Source organism: Colias croceus, chromosome 5 (assembly GCF_905220415.1).
Source record: "Colias croceus chromosome 5, ilColCroc2.1".
Lineage (NCBI taxonomy): Eukaryota > Metazoa > Arthropoda > Insecta > Lepidoptera > Pieridae > Colias > Colias croceus.
In genome coordinates, this window is record NC_059541.1 from 6,200,241 (window position 1) to 6,222,400 (window position 22,160).

A 22,160-nucleotide genomic window follows, 5' to 3' on the forward strand; every position below is an offset into this window, starting at 1 on the left:
CATTTTATTTATTCAGAGGGACAATATAAATAACCAATTAATATGATATATTACACTCATGTTGCAAGTGTGCTGTGGCCTGTACACATAATATATGACATTTTGTCATTGCGAATTTTGTTTATGCTTTTAAGTCTACTGTCTACGCAAAAATGCAATAAATTTTGGCGGGTTTATCATCCCGCTGCAAATAGTTATGGAATAGAAATATTATTAATTTAATGTTTATTCGGTAATATCGGTAAGGAGGTACTGCACAATCATATAATTTGTGGGTCGTGAAGACTTTTTAACGGTGAATGATAATTATGTAAAAATAAGCACAATGTTCTCCTCTGATGCTGATAATTTATTAGTTATGAGTTGGTTATGAGTTTATCAATAGAACATGTTTCTACTACTTTATAATACGTAGGTATATAAAATATAAAACCAAAGTAAATTAATAATAATATATCGTTCGATACCGGCCGATCCCCTGTTCACGTACCGTTATGTTTATAATACGGTTTATAACGACTTGTCGACTTACGACTTTTAGTTTAAGTTTCAGTTTATTGCGCATTGTGCCGTGATGTGGACGTACGTTTAGTGTTTTTTTTTTATTTATTGAATGTTATTTTTTATGAATAATATTATGTTTAAAATGTGTGAACATTAAATAGACTAGTTATCTACTTTTTATTTTTACTTGGTATGTATTATATTTCATTATCATAAATATTTAATTTACATAATATTATGTATGTACCTACCTACTTTTTCAAGTAGGTACATACAATTAACCGAATATAAAATTTTCACAATTTTCAAACAATATTTGATCAGGTAGGTAAGTACATAGTCATAATATTGTGTTATGTTTAATTTAGACCTTTGCGTGTGCGTTGCGAATAAATTTGCGGGTGGACAAAAATTACAAAAATCTTAGATGTAAACAACTAAAGAGCCCAAGCCCATACTTTTCAAAGTACTTATAAAGACTAAAGTAAATTATCTGTTTCCTAATTTTATCAGTATGATTCAATTGATTCAGCAGTGGGTGGGTAACTAGGTACCTACTTAGTAAAAGATTTTTTATAAAAAAATATTTGATACAATAATACCTATAGTTACCTAATATGAAATAAATTTTTGTCGATTTTGATGAATGACCGATGCTGGTATTTCGTAATTTACTGTTGACAATATAAATTTTATGCAAATTTGATCGCAAGGTGCTTAGCAGCTGTCGCTTTCACAAACATTACTAGCTTTTAAGGGTGGCCCTCCTGTAAATGAGGGTAGTGGGTGGCGACCATCTGGGTGTGCCATGTGACCTCAATGTGGAACTTTATGCTTAGGTATAATGTTTTCTACAATAGCTGCCGCGGCCGCACCTTTGAATGTCAACTCATAAGTTTTAATTGAACTTACTTACTTACGAAAAATAACTACACATAATATTGTCACCTGTATGGTCACCGGTGTGGTCACCGGTGTGAACTAGGTACGAAACCTTCATGGAGGTAACAAAATTACATAGGTATAAAGATTTAAAAATAATGGATGCTATTTTCGGGAATTTTTTCTGAAGTGTAATTTAAAGTAGGTAATATAGGAATGAATTAGGTACTTACTAGGTATAGGATCATGCTTGATGCAACCCATGAAGTAACGGGTAAAAATCAAAGCTGAAAGATTACCCACCAATCACCATAAATGAAATACCTACCTACCCAAATGCTTGTCCAGACTCCGTCCGAGTCCGAGAAACGTTGGAATAAACAACAGTGTCCAGCTATACATATTATACATATATGTATTGTGTACGGTGATAATCAGGAATAATGTGTTCATCGGCTATTGCTAAAAGTTTCACTTTCAGAGCTAAACAGATTTTGACCAAAATAATATTGGCATGGATATTTTCATTATTGTGTCATATAATAAGCAGCATGGATAAAATGATGTCATGAATGACGTCATGCTATCATGTTTGGGACAGAGAACCGGTTCCGCCGTCGGCGACCTCCAATTATACGAATGTTAGTTATTTCTCTTCACTATCCTTGCTTGCAAAATCTTACCTTACCGCTATAGCCGAGCTTAATATAATACCGAGCTTAATATTTTATGATTATAAAATAGGTAGTTACCTACTTAGGTAGGTATTTATTTTTTTAATAATAAATCTACTGGGGCTTTGTCCACCTCAAAATTAGATAGGGCTAGTTATAATTAATAATAATTATTATGACTTGAATCGATTGTTCATTGCCGACTTTGGTTGTTCTTTACACTGACTTCCGTTCATATCCAAAACATCCTGGATATGAAATTTAATCCCGCACAAAGATCGAATGAAACTCGGCCTGCAAATACTATAACTATACCTACCTACCAAGTAACTAGTAGTAGGTAAGTGTGATTTTGTCTTTGGATGTAATTTATTTTACCGATGTTGAATATTACCACTCTAATCTACCTATCTAACCTAGTTCATAAATAGCACTTCAAAATAAAAACTGTATAACATGGGTTAATTTCAACCCATTATCTATGATCTGTAAACAGAAGTTCAACATTTTTTTTTAGATAGCTAACTAGTCACTAGCTAGTTTAAGCGTGGAAGTGCAACAAACTTCACATGGACAAAAACTTTAGTTGTTTCACTTAGGTGCTTAATATACAAACATCTACGCCCATACCTCAAAGTTTTGATCGAACTGGAAGTGGAAAACTGATAAACTACCTATTTTTTTAAACTAACAATATTTTCCGGTTATTTTAAATCCTGAACAAAAAACTTCCTTTTGAATAAATCAGATTAAATAAATACTTTTATTCATCGAACACAAATCATTAACGATATCAGAAGCAATAAGTCATTCATATAGAGAGCGTGTCTTATCGTGAATTCATTGTTTGCAACGCAATGCCTATTATACGTAGTGAATCAACACGGAATCAACAATAATTTACCCTAAGAGAACCGATAACACTGACATTCTTTCTTGCATTGTCTCAATTTCCTTTGCCAATGCCATCAATCATTGATAGGTACTCTGGTTTAACATAGTATATGTTTTATTATCTTAAATAAATATTGCTTACCATTTTTCAAATAAACATTTCAATCTCAACATTTCGTCCAGGTTTTTATACGGATTCAAAACCTATCGTTGCATTCATTCAATTTGGAAGGAAGCCCTCAAAATTCAAGCCGGTATCGACCTCGTTAATTGTTTTAGTGTAATCTTTCGTTTGATAATATTATGAATTAACTTTGTGGAATATTCTTTTTCAATAATTACGGTAATTTTAATTTTAAATGTTGGATAGGTTGGGGATAGGTATACTATATTTTCTAGGGATCCCAACCTAAAAGGTAAAAAACGGAACTCTCATAGGATCTCAGGAACGCTAGTAGATATCAAGCTGAAATTTATACTAATTACGTGTCTACGGTGCCTTGAAGCCGTGAAAAAATCAAATTTATAGGCCAAACGATACACAGCAGCACAGCAGTTTATGCTGCAAATTTTCACAAATTTCGACATTCGCAAGGAAATAAAAACCTAAAAAAATATTTTTAGTAATTTTAAACCTACAAGTTACAGCCTGCTCAGTGGCGAGACCTCGGACTTCGAATCGATAAGTCCGAGGTTCGAGACCAGGCGAGCGCGCAGAAAATAAATTGATTTTTCAATTTATCTGCGCATGTTGTAACATATCACCACTGCTCGAACGGTGAAGGAAAACATCGTGAGGAAACCGTCATGTCGAAGAATCAAAAGTTCGATGACATGTGTCATCCGCCAACCTGCACTTGGCCAGCGTGGTGGATTATGGTCTGTACCCTCATATGAAGCCAGTTTCCCATATAATGATGTTCAATATCATCATTATCTTCATCATCAAGTTATCAACCCATATACGTTCCGTATGGGTTGATGATGTTGTTATTTTTCTCTCCTATAATATCCAGATGCCCCGTGTTAAGAAAGTAACCGTTCTGCGTCGTAACTTTGGTGGTGTAGACATAGAGCGACTTTGTGATGATGCCCGCAATATTAATTGGTTGTCTGTCATAAATGCTGAATCGATTGATGACAAGGTGCAAGGCTTTAATTTCCTAATAACTCAGCTATATGATAGGCATGCACCACTAAGACCAGTAAAATTAAAGCACGCGCCTTCACCTTGGTTAACTCCCGAAATCAGACTTTTGATGAAGAAGAAGAATCGCGCTAAAGCTAAATTCAGATCCTGCAAATCTGATGCAAATCGTGAAAAATACAAGAATATTCGAAATCACTGCAACACTATGTGTAGAGATGCACAACGACGCCATATCTATGATTCGGTCGAAAACGGCGACCCCCAACATATCTGGAAATTTCTCAAATCATTAGGAGTTGGGAAAAATAACACTCATCAGCTTCCACCCGACCTTAACCTTAATAATCTTAACAGTTTCTTTTGTTCATATAACTCCATCCCTAATTTCAATAACCAAATAAGTATAAATCATATTTCTAGCCTTCCAACTCCTAACTATCCCCCGTTTACTTTCACTCAATTCGCCGTAGCTGATGTTAAAAAGATTATCTTGTCTATATCTTCGAAGGCCGTTGGCACCGACTCCATTTGCCGTAATATGATCATTCCTATCCTTGATATCATTGTTCCGATCATTACTCACATCCTGAATTTTTCAATTTCATCCCACAGCTTCCCTACCATTTGGAAAGATGCTCATGTTATCCCTTTACCTAAAAAGATTAATCCGTCATCCTTCAATGAGTATCGTCCCATTTCCATCCTACCTTTCCTGTCCAAAGTACTGGAACGCTTAGCTCATAAGCAGTTAAGCCAGTTCTTGTACGGTAACAATATCCTTAGCCCATACCAATCCGGTTTCCGTCCTGGTCATAGCACGGTAACTGCCTTAGTCAAAGTCGCCGACGATATTCGCTTAAGTATGGACAAGCAGCAACTCACTGTATTAACTTTATTGGACTTCAGTCATGCTTTTAACTCTGTTGACTTTGAAATCCTGCTGAGTCTGCTCAAGTCTATTAATATCTCTCCTACGGCAATTGATTGGTTTCGTAGTTACCTGACTGGTCGTCGGCAGCGTGTTATGTATGATGATAAATTTTCATCGTGGTGTAATATCGTTGCTGGAGTACCTCAGGGTGGCGTGTTGTCCCCACTTCTCTTTGCCATTTTTATAAATTCCTTGACTCCTCATATAACGTCTCTCTACCATATGTATGCAGATGATCTTCAAATTTACACCCATTCAGATGCAGGGTCTCTACCGGAGGCTATAAGAGTGACAAATGCTGATTTAGCTTCAATAAGTAATTGGAGTACACTTTTTGGCCTACAGATCAACCCTAATAAAAGCCAGGTTATTATAATTGGAAGCCCGCATCATCGCTCAAAAATTAGCTGGTCCGATTTACCCCCCGTACAATTGGATGGAATTGTCATACCTTATAGTTCAAATGTAAAAAATCTTGGCATAACTTTTGATGAGGTTCTTTCTTGGGTGCCACATGTTAAAACTGTTAGCAAAAGAGTGTTCGGAGCTGCAAGCTCTTTAAAGCGGTTAAGTCACTTCTTGCCTATACCCACTAAGGTTATGCTTGCTCAATCCCTTCTCCTTCCCCTATTAGACTACGCGGACTCTTGTTACACGAACCTGAGCGAAGACCAACTCAATAGACTTGAGCGATTGCAAAATTTCTGCATCAGGTTTATATTTGGCCTTCCGATATCGTCCAACCAATCCGATTGCGTCGGAATGCTCACACTCTCCACCTCCTGTATTCCATTCTTTTTAATCCACATACTCCTAGCTACTTGAAATCCAATTTCCATTACCTTGCTTCCGAGTCCTATAACCTACGATCCTCTAATAACTTTCTTCTTCGTTTCCCTGTGCATGGCACTAAATTATACGGTACATCGTTTACGGTGTCCGCAATCCGTTTATGGAATGCCCTTCCGGAAACGATTCGACGCGCCCAGACGTTACGATCGTTTAAAAAGATGCTGAAAGACTACTATCTATCTATATAAGTACTGTCTATGTATAGTATGTTTGTTGTTTATGTATATAATATATTTAAAATGTATCTATGTACATATATGAATATTTATTTAGTATGTTTATGTATATATGTATTGTATTTATGTAAACATAGTGTTTTGTGTATTATGATTTATTTTATTTAAATATAGTTTTATTTTATTTTTTATTTTTGTTGTCAAATGCAAAATTACTAATTGGCTAGGTACCTAAAGTTTTGATTTGTCCTTTGCCTGAAGGTTGCCTGGCAGAGATGGCTTTGAGCCATAAGGCCGCCATTTGTACATTTTGAATGGTTTTGTTGTATTTTTATTTTATAAGACTTTTGTAAGTACAATAAAGAGTAAATAAATAAATAAATAAATAAATGATGAAGATAATGATGATAATGAACATCATTATAATATGGGAAACCTACAGGCTACAACACCTTTACCTACTCATGATCGCCTTTCTACGTGTATTAAATTAATATTCACATCAAAAACTCAGGTCTAGTATAATAGTTACTTCTAAGCTATTTGTTTTTTTTTTTTTTACTCAGGATTAGGCATTAGGCAAGCATTTGTAACATCGGAAATGTCGGAATGAAAAAACGACAAGCGTGGTCTAGGATGGAGGATGCTGGCGTAATAAATGCCTATTCAGTATATAAAATCAATCTTATATGTCAAGGCAATCAGAAGAAATAGCCAACTTATAAGGGAATCAAAACCTACAGTACCTATTTACTTCCCGTGAAAACAGAGTCTTGAAATGTATGTAAGTACATCAACTGAATCTGTATTCAGATGCTTAGTAATTATTACTTTTTCGTCTTTAGAGTCCTTATATTATTCAACATAATTCAGTTTAGAAAAGCAGATTGTATGCGTAGATACTTACTCATGTTCCTAAGCAATTTTTCAGTAGGGTGATCCTACAGCGACTGCGGTCAGCTTAGGATTATACATCTATAAGGCAGACATGGGATTCTTCAACATAGTTTACAGTCACAAAATATGGCAGCGGATTATCATTTGTCACCTTTATCTTCGATCTTCATAATATGTAGGTAATGTTATACCTAATATATATCTATTATCATCATAAACTTCTTTAAAATTGACCATGTTATTTCACGACAGTCGTGAAGTAATTTTCACGAAATGAAATTATAATTCACTATAGCGTAAAAAGTAAAAGTATACTTACAACTGAACTTTATGTCTATAGTAATTAAAAATCTCCTTAATCATGACATTCATTGAAAAAATGCAAGATGTCTTTTGACCAACAACGCACAACGTTCATTGACTTTTTATAGTTACGACATCATTGCAATCATGAATGGTATTATTGAATTGATAATTACATATTTTATTACTTGTACCGATAATATTACATTAATTTTATATATACATACATATTTAAATTTACTTTCAAATAACTTATTGTATGATTGATCTAATTAGGTTTGCTTTTTGTAACGAAATCAGTCCACGGCCGCCAAAGGCATCTGGTTCTGTGTTAGTATTTACTCTCTTTTCGTTGTTGGTAGTTTGGAATCATTACATAGAAAACAGAAACGGAGTAAATGAAATGCGTCACCATTACTGACCCAGTTGCTTGCACCGTGACGCGACTTGCTCTCCTTATCGATGTAAAAAAGTAGATGGTAGACCTTACATTTCTTGTAGGTAGGTACACAGGTAGGTATGTTATAATAATATATCAAATAAAATAGTACTAATTTCTACAAATATATTCCATACAATACATTATAGTAGGTACACTGTACAGTAGTAACTAGTAAGACATTGATAAACGTTTACCGAGTAAAATTTAATTAAAGCATAGATTTATAATTTTTACATTCAATTAAATATAAATTTTAGACATTGTAGTTAACCTTAAATAAGTATAGGTACCTACGTAGTATTTTATATATCTATCCATAATGGAATATGAAGGTTATCTAAAAATGTCACGAAACTGTTGTAGGGTGTCATTTTTTCTAATTTATTCAGAATGCTCCGCTTGCACTTAAGTACCTACCTAATATGGTAAAATTAGCCAAAAGACAACAATTACATATCAAGTATCGAACACAAAAATTAAAAATTGAATTGATTGAAAACCGATACCCAAAAAAATCCGAATTGAGAACATCCTTTGTGACATTATACTTCCCTGTGACGGTGAGGTCGACTAATCGATAAGTCGGGGGTTCGAAACTAGGCGAGCGTGCAGAAAATAAATGATTTATTTTTCAATTTATCTGCGCATCACGAGGACACCGGCATATCGAAGAATAAAAATTTCGATCACATGTGATGTCACTTAATCATTAGAAAAATATACCCTCATCTGTTATAATTACTTAGATGAAACAATTTTTTATAAGCTGATTTCAATATCATGAACTTACAAAAACAACCTCTGCCACCATAAGCCTGCTGCAATTAATAGTAAGTAATTAATTAATTAACAACTAATTTAATTTTAATTTTTACTTTCTCATGTTAGTTGCATGTAAGTTAAAACCGTCGATATTATATTATACATATAATATAAAATATTGATTACTTAATAATTATTTTGCCTTAATTATAATAATATACAGTAGGTAAGTATGTTAGTCAAGCTAATATGGTTTCCCGACATTTCTGAACTCACTGCTCAGCGGAAGTTCAGTATTAACTACAAGTCATTAATTAAAGTTCAGACTTTGTCATTCTTTGAGTCTTTTCAGTATCTAAATTATTCTCAGTCGGAACTCGGTATATACCTACCTCAATGAACTACATATTAGTTATTACATACAATGAATTAGTATTTATGTAGTTTCTTAAGAACGAATCTAGGTACATATAATATAAGTAGGTACCTATCAAATTGGTTCGGACGTAAATAATGAATTTAGATATTAATTTATGATAAAGTTACGTTGGCAAGTACCTACCTAGGTAGAATGGAAAAAACAAGAGTACCTACCTACAAAATATATTTGTTGCTTGCAGCTTTTTCTGTTGCAATACGTAACTTTATACGGGTGTTATCGAAGTAGTGCTTACGTTGAGTATTTTACTACGAACAATAGCTTGAAATTATATAAAATGTTCATCTTCAACTTCCTCAGTAGTACATACTTAGTAGGTGGTACATATTATGTATCTACTCTATATTTCTTTAGCTTAGTGGAACCAAGTTAGAATACACTTATTTATTATCTAATATTGAAAGATATTATATTGCGGACACGGGACAAATATAAGATTATTTTGACTAAAAGATTATGATGATACAATATGTTATTAGAGTGGAACGTCGTTATTATTCTGTGACGTCCGCGTCGTGTAAATATTATGATTTATTTTCTGTGAATTCTATGATTTTAAGAGTTAATTCGGCCAGCCACACACCAATGACCAAACTTGAGGCTACCGATCTACCCTATTTAATAAATTATACATTCCATCTAATATTTCGATTTTAATACCTATGTTAAGAATCCATACTAATATTATAGGTAAATGCGAAAGTAACTCTGTACTCAATCACGCCTAAACTACTGAACCAATTTTCATGAAATTTGGTATGGAGATATTTTGATACCCGAGAAAGGACATAGGCTACTTTTTATCCCGGGAAAATGACGCAATCCCAGAAATCCCACGGGAACGGGAACTATGCGGGTTTTTCTTTGACTGCGCGGGCGAAGCCGCGGGCGAAAACCTAGTCTACTAAAACATTATTTCATGCTTTGAATGTATTCAAATGTATTGCCAATATTGGAGCAAAAATTGTGTTGTGTTCCCTTTATTTTGTAAATGTAATACGGTGACGTGATACAAAATGTGTGGCCTGCCCTCAGGCTTGTAACGAAGCGTCGCCGGTCACGCATGTCGACAGACCTTCGCCGTTTATAGCGGTGACGACATCACACTCCCAATCCCAACATAACATTGTCAGCTACTAAATTGAAGCTTCTTGAACTTCTATAGGGTTATCTATGTTTGAAAGCATGTTAATTTGAATAAAATTAATGAATTCGTATATTTATGAAACTAAATATAGCTCTTGTGCCAATTGTTTATGATCTATATTATCTAAAGTATTATTGTAGTACTTAAATATTTTGTTTTCTTTACAACATTGGTTATTAATGCGTGTTTAATTAATAAAATGTGAAATGACAACCTATTTTGCCTGTCTTGGTTTGTTATTTCAAAGTATTTAATGATCAATCTTGAGTGAAAAATCTAATCTGTTCTTAGGTACCTATATTGTTTATACTATACTTATATGTAAAATGAATGAAACAGTGTTAAATTATTATTATAAATGAATCAGAATCCTTGAATCATCCGTAGGCGCCAAGCGCATGATGTCAAAAGTGCGCATTGACAACTCCTATATACTCCTATATAGGTTAGAACTTAGAACCAATTGAGAGCGATTTTTTAAATAATATTTGCATACAACATAAAATTTTACTTCTCAATTCTCATACATATGGAAAACGTTACAAACATTTCTGTATTATTTTCTTAATCCCACCACTTTTAACTAGGTACTTACGACAGTACAAAGACATGTGTTGAAAATGTTTCGTAATTGTATACCTACGTTACGTATGAGCATTCGATTTTTTGTCAAACAATTCTATAAATAAGTCTCTAACCTGACCCCATTAGTCATAATTTATTGCAAGAAACGAAGGCGTCGAGTTTGAAATCAACAAAACAAAAAGTAATTGTACCAAATACATTATACAACGTAGGTATACCTATAAGTATATGTCCATTGATATCGATAATAAATACAGACTAAAAAAAGATCATGTGTGCCGAAAACACGTGTCTGAAGTGGAACTTATTTGGCAAGATCCAAAGATATAACAATATCGTCGCCTTACTCCATGACGTAACGGCATTGCCATGACGCGACCTTGAAACTTTATTCCAACCCATCTAAAGAAGTTGCAGTTCAATAAAATGTACTTATATGCAATGTAATTTTTTAATATCTACATAATATCTCTATTTCAACTGAAGTTGTCCCTTTTTTCTCTCCATAATCAACCAATCACGTGAAAAAAATTGCCGTTTTCGAGTTCAGCAACACATTTGGCGATTAACTTTAGGTAATTTAATATAAAAATTAATACAGGATAATATTATATACCTACATAATACCTTGAAAAATATTTACGTATCTAAGTAAGTACCTAGAAGTAGGAAAATTTTACAAGGGGAAGGGGCTAATATTTTCAAAATTTTCACGATCTTCTTAAATTTCAGGCATCGTTTTATGGAGGAAGTATCAGAACACATAAGACATTGTGAATACTTCCTATTATGAAAAAAATAAACATTTCAATACAAATACATATATAGCAAAAATAACATAAATGTGCATGTATCGTGATGTGTTATTAGAGAGTGGTGGAATTTATAGTTCATGGAAATAGTTTGTGGGCATTAAAACTACCAGAATGAGGTCAATTATCAATAGTTGTAAATTATAGATTTCAATCTTCATGTTTTTACTAGACATTATAAAACAGGTATACTCATATTATAACTACTTTCCTACATATAAAAAATTGTTAATTTAATGTTGCTAATAACGGAATAATTCAAACAATTCAATTTTAATGGGTAGTTAATTGTGTCACAATGGCTAGGGATGAGATCACAGTAATAGAGGATCACGTCATTTCGCGTAACTATTTTAAAATTAACGTTCATTGTAAACGTCTATTAGCGTTTAGCTACTATTATGTATTCTGTGCGTCTATAATAAACTGGTGTCATATGTGGGCGTACAAATACACGACCGTGGCCTCGTTAAAAACCCTATAACAAAAAATTGCATTAAATTCGATTGAAGATGTTATCCAATTTGTGTGTAATGCTTTGTTATTTTTGTTTCCAGGTGCAAGATGTTAAAGTAAAATTCCATTTAATTCCACAAGAACAGAAAACGCCAAGATGGGATCCTTTGTGAACAGAAACTTGATAACTTTAAAATGCGTGCTCTTTTGCTTCTTAGCAGGTCAGTGTTTTTTCTTATCGCTAACGGGCTATATAATAACGGACGCTCTATAAAATAAATGACATCGATGTTGCAAAGTCAAAACGTTTCCTACATATAAATCGAGAGAGTATAACAAAAACTAGTTCTTTGGAGATGTTCGCCGATTTCATAGTGTCTACAGTCTCGACTCTCGAGCAGTGTTGCAAGCTTCCTTCTAAGGAACGTCGCGTCGGTCGCCAATGGTAACGAATGATTTAGGGACCATTCACCTCGATCTCCGGCCCCGTACAGCACAATCGGGAACACGATCGTCTATATAAAATACCCGTATATTGTGCGCAGATGCTTGCCTTTAATATTAGTCGCATATGCAAAACTGGTTTGAGTTAAACGATACATTTGCCATACCTTCAATGATGTATAGGCTAAGTTATAAATAAGTATGTCATTCTCCAATGTAGGATGATTTAGGTATATCACATTCATTCTAGCTAGATTCATAAAAGTAAATATATATGAAGTCATCATTCAAGTACTTATATGTATATTTTTTGATCATTTTTTTCAAGTGGAGAAATATATCGCGGGTCTCAAACCATAGGGGCGTATCCACAAAACCCCTACTTTTCAGGAGAGACAAAAAACTTAATAACTTTTTTTGTGATTGAGCCACCTTGTTGTGTTTTTGCATGTAGCTATATATTTACACTGCAGTTAATATGGAATGCTTGGTTTTAAGATATTCCCTCTGTAACACTAGTTTTTAGCTGATACGTCTATTTGCCATGACGAATAGACGGCAAAACTCCGTCAAATTTCCCCCATAAATGTATGGAATTTATGGACGTAAAATCCTTCTCCTTAAATTATTAATATTTATACTTATATTTATTTTTACCTAGTCGGTAACTCAAAATATTGTAATTTAGGAATGAGAACCCATCGAAATTAACGTTATTTACGCGGTTTTTAAAATTCTTACGCCTGTTTGGCTTGGCATTTATATTGAGAGGCGTTTGAATTCAAAGTAGAGGTATAAACCAGTTTTATTCTACAATCTAGACAAAAAAAAAACAAATGGAAGTAATTAACTAGTTACACAATATTTTCTGTGTGAAAATAAAAATAAGCATATAAAAAAATTAAGTTTATTTATAAATCTGAACATAGTTACTTAGGTACCTACTTTAAATGACTAAAGTCACAAACATTTTTAACTACGTTAAAAACAACCGACTTCAATATGTAACGGAAAAGTAAAAAATAAAAAAAAAAGATTTGATGTTATTAATTTTAACATATTATTTAGATGTGCTTTTTACTAAATAGGTTTGATACTAAGTGCTTAGTGCTTGGCACCGACTTCAAAGCTATTTAATAAATAACTAGCACATCTAAATAATATGTAGTAATTAATAATATCAGATTTATTTATTTTTTTACTTTTCCGTTATTGAAGTCAGTTGTTTTTAACGTAGTTATTTTTATTTAATACTTTTTAACTAGTGTATTTTTCAACACGAATCAAACGAGCCCAAACTCGATAAAGTTGAGTCAATATATTACTGAGTTCCTATGGCCACCTTCCGATTCCATCATCAAATCAGCTCTATGTCATGATAATGTTTCATCGTTATCCAATTTACATACGTATACAAAATTTCAGCTTAATCGGTTACCGGGAAGTGTATCAAAGTTACTTGCTAGATTTCAATTAAGTCATCGAAATCAGACAAAAATGCTCATTAAATAAAAACTGCTAGGCCTATCCGAATAAATTTTTTATGAGACCAATTCGACACCATTACGCATCAAACAAAAAATAATCACATAGATCGGTCCAGAAACCTCGGAGTAATCGGTGTACTTACATAAAAAAAATATACCGGCCAAATTGATAACATAATTTTTACATGATTTGCTGGAGACATCATTACATATCTTAAGCATTGAAGCTACCACTCAATTTCGATTTTGTCCTGGGCAGCAAAGAATCAGGTGTTCCACATTGGTAAGCTTGGTGATATAAGTATACAAACATGTTGAGACTTCATTTGCCCCTCTGTTTCTCTCGTACTCTGGCCAAAATTAACAGTAGCCCTGTTTGCTCACTGCATTATGTATTGTGAAATTCATAAAGCCCAATTTTCTTTTATAAAAGATAGGTTTACCCAAAACTAATGGACAGTATAATACTGCTTCGAAATCAAATACAGGTACAGAAAAGAAGAGTAGAGTCAACCATTGCCTTTAATTTGTCTTCTTCTTTGGCATATTCTTTCCTATTAACATGTTCTTCATTATACTCCTCCTGTTTTTCTTTCTGTTCTTCTTCGGGTAACTGCTCAAACTTATGACACCAACATTGGTCTATCCTCGGGATGTGAAAATCTTAACCTTATTATTCTCCATGCAATGTTCTTTATAAAATAACTAGCTTACCACCCGCGGCTTCGCCCGCTTTCTCTAAAACGATTTGAAATTTAAACTATCCTGTCTCTCAAGTTGGATCGAACTGCACATGGTGTGCGAATTTTATTATAATCGGTTAAGTGGTTTAGGAGTCCATTGAAGACAAACATTGTGACACGAGATTTATATATATTAAGATATAGATATATATATATAGTAAATTCACTAAAGTTATTCCACGCATTAGAATTACATCAACTCGCTTTGGCATCTCACTGCAGAATGATCGTGTTTCCGTGTTGTTGACATGACGATACGTTCACCAACTTGCTCTGTGACGTCCTCCTAGTGACGAAATCTGGAGACAGCAATACTAAAATATGTAGACGTATGTGCATACGTCCGCAGTGATGACTAAATATCTCCAGGATCATGTTGACATTGATGGTCGTATGTGCATACGTCTATATAGCTCGACACAATGATTTCAGGTTAAAATAAAACAAACAGTCGTATGTGCATACGTCTATAAGGCACGTCAAAACTGCCTCAATAAGCAATAATATTGCTCTTACGTCTATTATACGGCTATATGGCCTAACAATAATTGTAGACTGTCTAGCTTACGGCAAATAATATTTTGCATTTTATACAAAAAGTAATCGGTATTAAATTATAAGAAAAATTGAGGTTATGTATTGCTTAAAGTAGAATCCAATGGCATTAAAAACGAAAAATCGCATTTTTGCATATACGCCCCTATGGTTTGAGACCCGCGATATATTTTATGATGCTCTAACCTCTATTTAATTTTTTTAGTATCATAATTGGTAATGCCTACCTAGGTAACAAAAATATGATAATATATAGTAGGTATGGTAGTTTTGTATAGGTAATACATAAGTTTAAAAAAATACTCCCTTTTACTTATTGTAGTAAGATACTTGTAAGTACATAACATAATGATCGTGATCACAGTCCCGACAGTACAAAATAGAAATACTTAGCACATACGTAAGTACATACTACATACCGCGATCGAAAATAAATCATTTTTATATATCTAAACTGTACACTGTATAGGTCTGGGCTTGTCTAGAATTGCTGACCCATAAAAAACTAGGATTTTTTAGCAATCTATTAAAAATTTAAATTAATTACCTAAAAATATTGTTTTACAGGCATAGGATGTATCTACCCTTTCCTCCCCCTACACATGCTATCTGTAGGCCTGGACCGAGGGGAAGCGCGCCTCATATCTGCAGTCACGCCATGCATCGCGTTATTGGGGCCAGCTCTCTTGGGTCCACTTATTGATAAGTTAGTATAAGTACCGACTTTGGTTTACATTTTAATCGGTTTTAAGGAATATTGAAGGTTAAGTTATTATTTTGAAAGTAAATATATTTATCGATTAGTTAGGTCTTTAAAAACAAGGTCGGAAAAGATAAAAGATGCTAAAATAACTTTTATGATATTAAATTTTTACATATTGCATTTGAAAAATACACGTGGGAAAATTATACATGTCTATTATAAAAGTGGTTTTATATTTTTCACAGATTGTCAGTCGGTCGAGGTTCTACAGGAGGTGGGACTGGTCCCAGCGGCTCCGGAAAGCTTTTGAGGATTGTTACTGCCCTGTGCCTTATTCTTAGTGCCTTGTTCTATACATTGTTACTCACTGTACCCTACACGGAAAGACATGAAGTACGTGCCAAATTTTGAGAGAATGCACTTTTTTCAAAGAATTTAGTAGAGATATTTTTTTTTTATTACAAACCCACTTTATTTTTATTTAGGCTAGAAGACCACGCGTTTTATTCATGTGCGACGCTGATGGTGGTAAAGTGATGCAAGAAGTTTGTACCGAGGGCATGAGATGTAATAGATGGGACGGAGAAAAGGTATGCTAAGTACCAAACGGGTAATTATGCCATTAATTGTTCATTAGAGGTCGCGTTATAATGAATTGTTTACTTATTTCGTGTATAATTTATGCAGTCAGGAGTGCTAGCGGTCGGTGCGTGTGAATACGGGTGCGCAGACGAAAATATGACTTGGGTTATGCAACCCTTTAAGACGATTCCAACGACCACCACACTTAGGCCACTTTATAACAGCGTTTTTAATGCAACGGTCAGTGGAGATTCTTTATTTTATATATAATTATTAAACTGCTAATAGATAATTTATTTTGCATAGATTTAACAGTCAATCCAATATTGCCACTTCTTTAATCAAATGTATCGAATAAAAATTAAATTTAGCTTTATTTTATTTGTTTATTTTTGCTTTCGCTCCTAATGATAAATTTGGTTCTCCACTCTATAATCTGAATAACCCTTACATTTTAGACAACCACAAACGGTTCATTATCGGAGGACCCAGAAGATGAAACCGATTTCGAAATCAACCCACCACATTTGTGTTACAATGGACAATGTCTCGTTTATATGCAACATGCGAAGAGAATGCGAGTTCCTCTTTCCCTTTTAGCTCCAGAATTGCCTGATGATAACTCGACAGATGAAAGCAATTGGTGTACTTATAAAACAAGTGAGTGTTGGAAATGCTATTAATAAACTTTTGCTGAATAGTTGGGTATGTAAGGAATTACAAAACCATTTTATGAACGGCAATATTTATTAATTACTGCGTGTCTACACTTTTGCGTTAAGTTTACTTTGAATAATAATAAATAGCGTATGAAAAGAAATTTCTCTATGCGAAGAGTTTCTAATGATTCAAGCACATAAATGTTTCGAATTTCCACATACAAACTTTCAGACAACATTTTTTATTCATTTCAACTACAAGTGTTTCTTAAATCTTTAGGTGGTCCATCAAAATGTATCGTGCCACCCGAAAAAATTGAAGAAATAAATCGAGATGGCGGTGAATGTACGCCAGCAGTGCGTTGCGAAGTGTTGGATCCGTATGATGAGCCCGACGGTGTCCTCGCGGACGCGGAGTGCAGGCTCGTGATTGGTGACCCCGCGTATACGTTCTGGAGCTATTTTGTTATACGGTACTTTATAAAAAGAAAAAAAGAATTAACTAATTTTCTAACCCGATTTTATTATTTTTTTTCTTATTGTATTTTTGTTGTACAAAATATTTTTTAAAATTAATCTTTAATAGATTTGTTTTAAATTTATAAATGTTCGTCATAAAGACCTTTCACCTTAATACATTAAAACATATAGGCACTTACAAGATTATTTATTTTTTATCATTTTTATAAACGCTTTTAATCAACTCCAACCTATATATTTTCTAAAAAGTTTACTAACCTACCATACATATTAAAATTAAAAATTATTCCACAGACTGTTCGCAGACATATGGCCAACCGCGGCTCTAGCTCTACTAAGCGCTGCGTGTGTAATAGCCACCCGAGAGACATCATTAGGCCGCGGTGACGTAGGGCGGCAATTAGCATTCGGAACACTTGGCCTGGCGATATTCCCGCCCTTAGCTGGTCTAGCTGCGGATAATATGCCTGAAACACCGTTTCTAGTGCCGTTCTTGTTGCACGCCATGTTTATGTTGATTGGCGCTCTTATACTGATTGTTGACAGGTTAGTTCTTTCTACGTGTGTTAATAACAACTCATCATACATTCTTTTTTTTTAAGATAAGTAGATGGCGAAATATTATGGACTTCATACACATGAATACTGTAGCTGTTGTCCATGAGAATATGGAAAATATAGTCTTTTTATTACATAACTAATCCTATTAGTCAAATAATCAAATTACATGGTAATAAAGCACGTGAACATTTTAAAGAACTAGTTACTAGACTATTTTTCTAACGCCACCTGGCTTTGGAAATAAAATGGCAATGTTATTAAATCGGGAAAAGTTCAAGTTCTGAAAATCGCTTGACTACCTATTCACTTATGTGAAGCACTTCATGATACATGTCGTTTTAGATATATTTTTAGTAAGGGATCTAGGTTATCAAATAACTTATGATTGATGGCAATAATTTTTTTTTCCGATTTCGTGTAGAAAATAATACAAAAAAAAGACGGGTTGCACTCCGGGAGTGCCGGCAGAAGTGAAAACTTGATTATTAACGTTCAGCATGTTTGATATTTTGGAATGGTATCCGTGTTACGCATGGAATATAAGGGCTAAAAAAAACATCCGTCTTACGCTTTTTCGATCAGGCCACGTGTCCTGACGCGAGTTTAAGATTTTATACCCAACGCCGCTAAAGAAGTTTTCACTTCAAAAAAATTAAATTGGTACAGCCTATAATCAGCGCTGTTTTTGTGCAGCATTTTGCTGAAGCTGTGTCCATTTGCCTCATTTAATTTTAAGATAAATTTTGTATAGATACCTATAATGCGTTTTTGGCAATCAATTTCTTATTTCTTTCTTTAAAAAAAAAATGTTTTTAATCCAGTCACATGCCGCTATCAACGCCGGAATGGTGGTGGCACACGTCCACGGGCGTGCTGACGATGCCGATGAGCGCGGTGCGGCGGTACGGCGCCGAGACCGCCGCGGTGTTCGCCGTCGTGGCGCTGCTGGGCACGCTGTGGAGCGGCATCGACGCTTACTTGCCGTGGTAAATATTTATTATGTATTGTTACCTAGTTGTTTCACGTAACTTTTGATTTAATATTTTTGTGGATGATAACTATTATCTGTCTGAACATGCTTAGCTGTTGAATACTATAAAATGCCGAATCCTTTCTTCCCTTTAGCTTTCCTTCTCAAACGTTGTTTATACGAAGTTTGACCCAACTACCCTCACTTTGCTAATAGTCGTTGACTTGCTGTGATTTGTTATCAACTACCTACATCAATTAGGCAGTTGTGTAAAATCGGAGTACATTCTTATTACGTTCAAACTAATATTTAACCTGGCCCTGTGTAATTTCTAAAACTATATAATTCGATTGTAGAAATTTGAAATTGTTAAAAATATCAAACAGGTCTTACAAAGCACAGATGAAGACTACCTACCTTTAACATTAATCGAGATCTTTAATGCATTTAAAATTCCTCCTTCCACGAGTGACACAACCATAATGAATAATTATAAATTTTATACCAGAACAACATAATTTATTTTCATTACAGGACAATGGTGAAAATGAACAGCACGAGCCTGTTAGCAGGTTTGACGTTAACAGCGGGTGCTCTGCCGGCTGTACCGGCTCTGTGCTGGGCGGAGGCGCTTGTTGACTATATCGGACACTCCAATGTGTTTATTGCTGCATTTACTTTCTATTGTTTGAGATACACGGGTGAGTAGTGTTCCTAAAATGAGCGAAAAAAATTATTTTATAATTTTTTTCTATTATATTGCATCCAATTGGCCTATGTATTATAATACTAATATTATAAAGCTGAAGAGTTTGTTTGTTTGTTTGAACGCACTAATCTCGGGAACTACTGGTCCGATTTGAAAAATTCTTTCGGTGTTAGATAGCCCATTTATCGAGGAAGGTTATAGGCTATATTTCATCACGCTACGGGTAACAGGAGTGGAGCTACGGGAGTGAAACCGCGCGGAGCAGCTAGTGTATTATAATTTAAAATCCTGGTCACACTGTGACGATTTCTTTGGTATCACCTGATAATGAGTATCTATAACTAACTTCGAATTAATATTCATATATTGAAATTCTTCTTATATTTAATGTAGAAAACGACTTTTCTTTAGTTAGACACATTTTTTTCTGTTACGAATAAATTGTTAAGATTCTTCATTTTTTGTTTCCAGCCCTGGCGTCCAGTACGGACTACAATGTGATAGTAATCAGCGAGCTATTCGAAGTGTTTACCCTAAGCTTGGTATGGGTTACTGCGGTGTTGTACTTCCGACACCTCGTGCCGAGGAAATACACGACAACCGGTCAAGCGCTGCCTGTCATTGCACACTTCTGTTTAGGTAAAAATTTATATAAATTTTGTTATTTTTTAATTGTGTTGAAAAAAAGTATCTCATTCATTGATTTATTTATTTTTGATAACTTTAATGTAAGTAATAAAGCTCTAAATGAATAAAAATTTCTTTTTTTAATAAATCACATGCGTAACATAAAAATTGAAAATCTTATTTAGAGATTCTATAAAATATTTCGTAACCGTTAAAAACGCTTTACATCATTCTAATCATATTTTCGTGCGTAGGTCGATGCATTGGAGCGATAATAAGCGGCATGGTATCCCTGGAGCAGAGCGTAGACTCTAGCCGGGACGTGTACCGCGCGCTCGGCGTGCTGGCTCTACTGGCCGCTGTGGTGTACCTCGCGCTCTACCACTTGCTGCTCGCACCGCGTTGTGCCGCGCCCGCTGCTCCACCGCCCACGCACCTGCTGCAAGGTGAGAAGCACAACTCTACTTCACCGCCGAGCTCTACCAGCTACAGCTCTTCTATTAAAGGTTGAGCTCTACCAGCTACAGCTCTTCTATTAAATATTGAGCTCTACCAGCTACAGCAATGATTGAACCACAGCTCTACTAATACCCTCGAGCTCTACCAGCTCCAGCTCTATATCAGCTACTGCAATGTAAGAATTACAACTCTGCTTAATCGTCGAGCTCTACTATTAATGGTCGAGCTCTAACAGCTACTACAATGTAACAACCACGACTCTTCTACTGCATCGTCGTACTCTACTAGCTGCTGCAAAGTGAGAATCACAACTCGACTGTTAACAGGCGAGTTCTACCGTGAACCGCAACTGTACACGGACCACCGTCTATTAGCTGCTGCGGATTGTGTAGGTTATTACCGCAACTCAACTATACGGCAAAGCTTTACCAACTGTTCCAAAGAGTGTGTGCGAACCGCAGCTTTTCATACTTTTGGCCGCCGCGCCGCCCGACACTTACTGCAGAATGTGTGCGTGTGTGTGACGCCCACCTTCTGCATCATACGACAGCACTTTACATTTACAGCAGGGTTTATTTGTGTGCGATCACAACAGCATGCTAATGCTAGCGGCCCTATGCTATGTATTACGATTACAGCGCGCGTTCTACCACCTCCTGCATAATGTATAAGTTTTTGTTTGACGTATAGCTCCCCAGTGCTTTTAAATATTATAGGGTAAAATAACCATAATTTTACTTTAGCTTTACTACAATTGGTTAATATTATGTTATTAAACATTTTTATTTTCATTACTATCGTTTCTTAGCAAGGACTGTGGATGGACAACTAGATGGAAAAGGTATTAAAAAGGGTTGATATTAATTATTATGTTTCACCGGTCACAATCCTCTGCAAAATTTGGCTTCTGCACTCCACAGCACGACCATAAAATTAATCTTTTATCTGCATTTTACTTTTATAGATTTACGAACAATACAATACTGGGCGCGAAAGTAATGGACATTATTTTTACAGGGTTGAACTCGAATGGTGCTTCGAACGGCACGTACTCTCCCATGAGGGTCTACCATGAAGAGCGATCACGGAAAGGTCACTTTCGCTATTAAGTCATTTACATAATAACATTTTTAATTTAATTGGATCTATGTTTTATAAGTACACTGTTGTGATATTACAACTATTTCCTTGCATTTCTGATACGATCAGTTTGACTTGCTAACTTTATTTTTTATGCATTTGTCTTTTTTATTTTAATAAATTATATGATCGAAA

The 22,160-nt window shown here is 34.6% G+C and overlaps 1 protein-coding gene across 2 annotated transcripts; it reads left to right on the plus strand.

The window, feature by feature from the left end:
• The first annotated feature begins 549 nt into the window (after positions 1–549).
• Positions 550–22,160, plus strand: LOC123691837. Of its 2 annotated transcripts, none has more exons than XM_045636417.1 (14): positions 550–582; positions 12,008–12,127; positions 15,703–15,841; positions 16,084–16,231; positions 16,324–16,428; positions 16,526–16,660; positions 16,879–17,080; positions 17,360–17,552; positions 17,854–18,105; positions 18,942–19,106; positions 19,625–19,791; positions 20,271–20,438; positions 20,681–20,872; positions 21,903–22,160. In XM_045636417.1, the coding sequence occupies exons 2-14, from the start codon at positions 12,064–12,066 to the stop codon at positions 21,992–21,994; spliced, it is 2,022 nt and encodes a 673-aa protein (XP_045492373.1). In that variant the 5' UTR covers positions 550–582; positions 12,008–12,063; the 3' UTR covers positions 21,995–22,160. The 2 variants fall into 2 exon arrangements, with proteins under 2 accessions (XP_045492373.1, XP_045492374.1); XM_045636418.1 differs by lacking the exon at positions 550–582 and adding an exon at positions 585–694.

Excerpts from the sequence above, each read along its gene's own strand:
- LOC123691837 (XM_045636417.1), top strand. The coding sequence starts at position 12,064 with ATGGGATCCTTTGTGAACAGAAACTTGATAACTTTAAAATGCGTGCTC. Across the intron at positions 17,081-17,359 it reads TTGGTGTACTTATAAAACAA|GTGGTCCATCAAAATGTATC; the intron begins GTGAGTGTTGGA and ends TTAAATCTTTAG. Across the intron at positions 20,439-20,680 it reads CATTGCACACTTCTGTTTAG|GTCGATGCATTGGAGCGATA; the intron begins GTAAAAATTTAT and ends TTTCGTGCGTAG.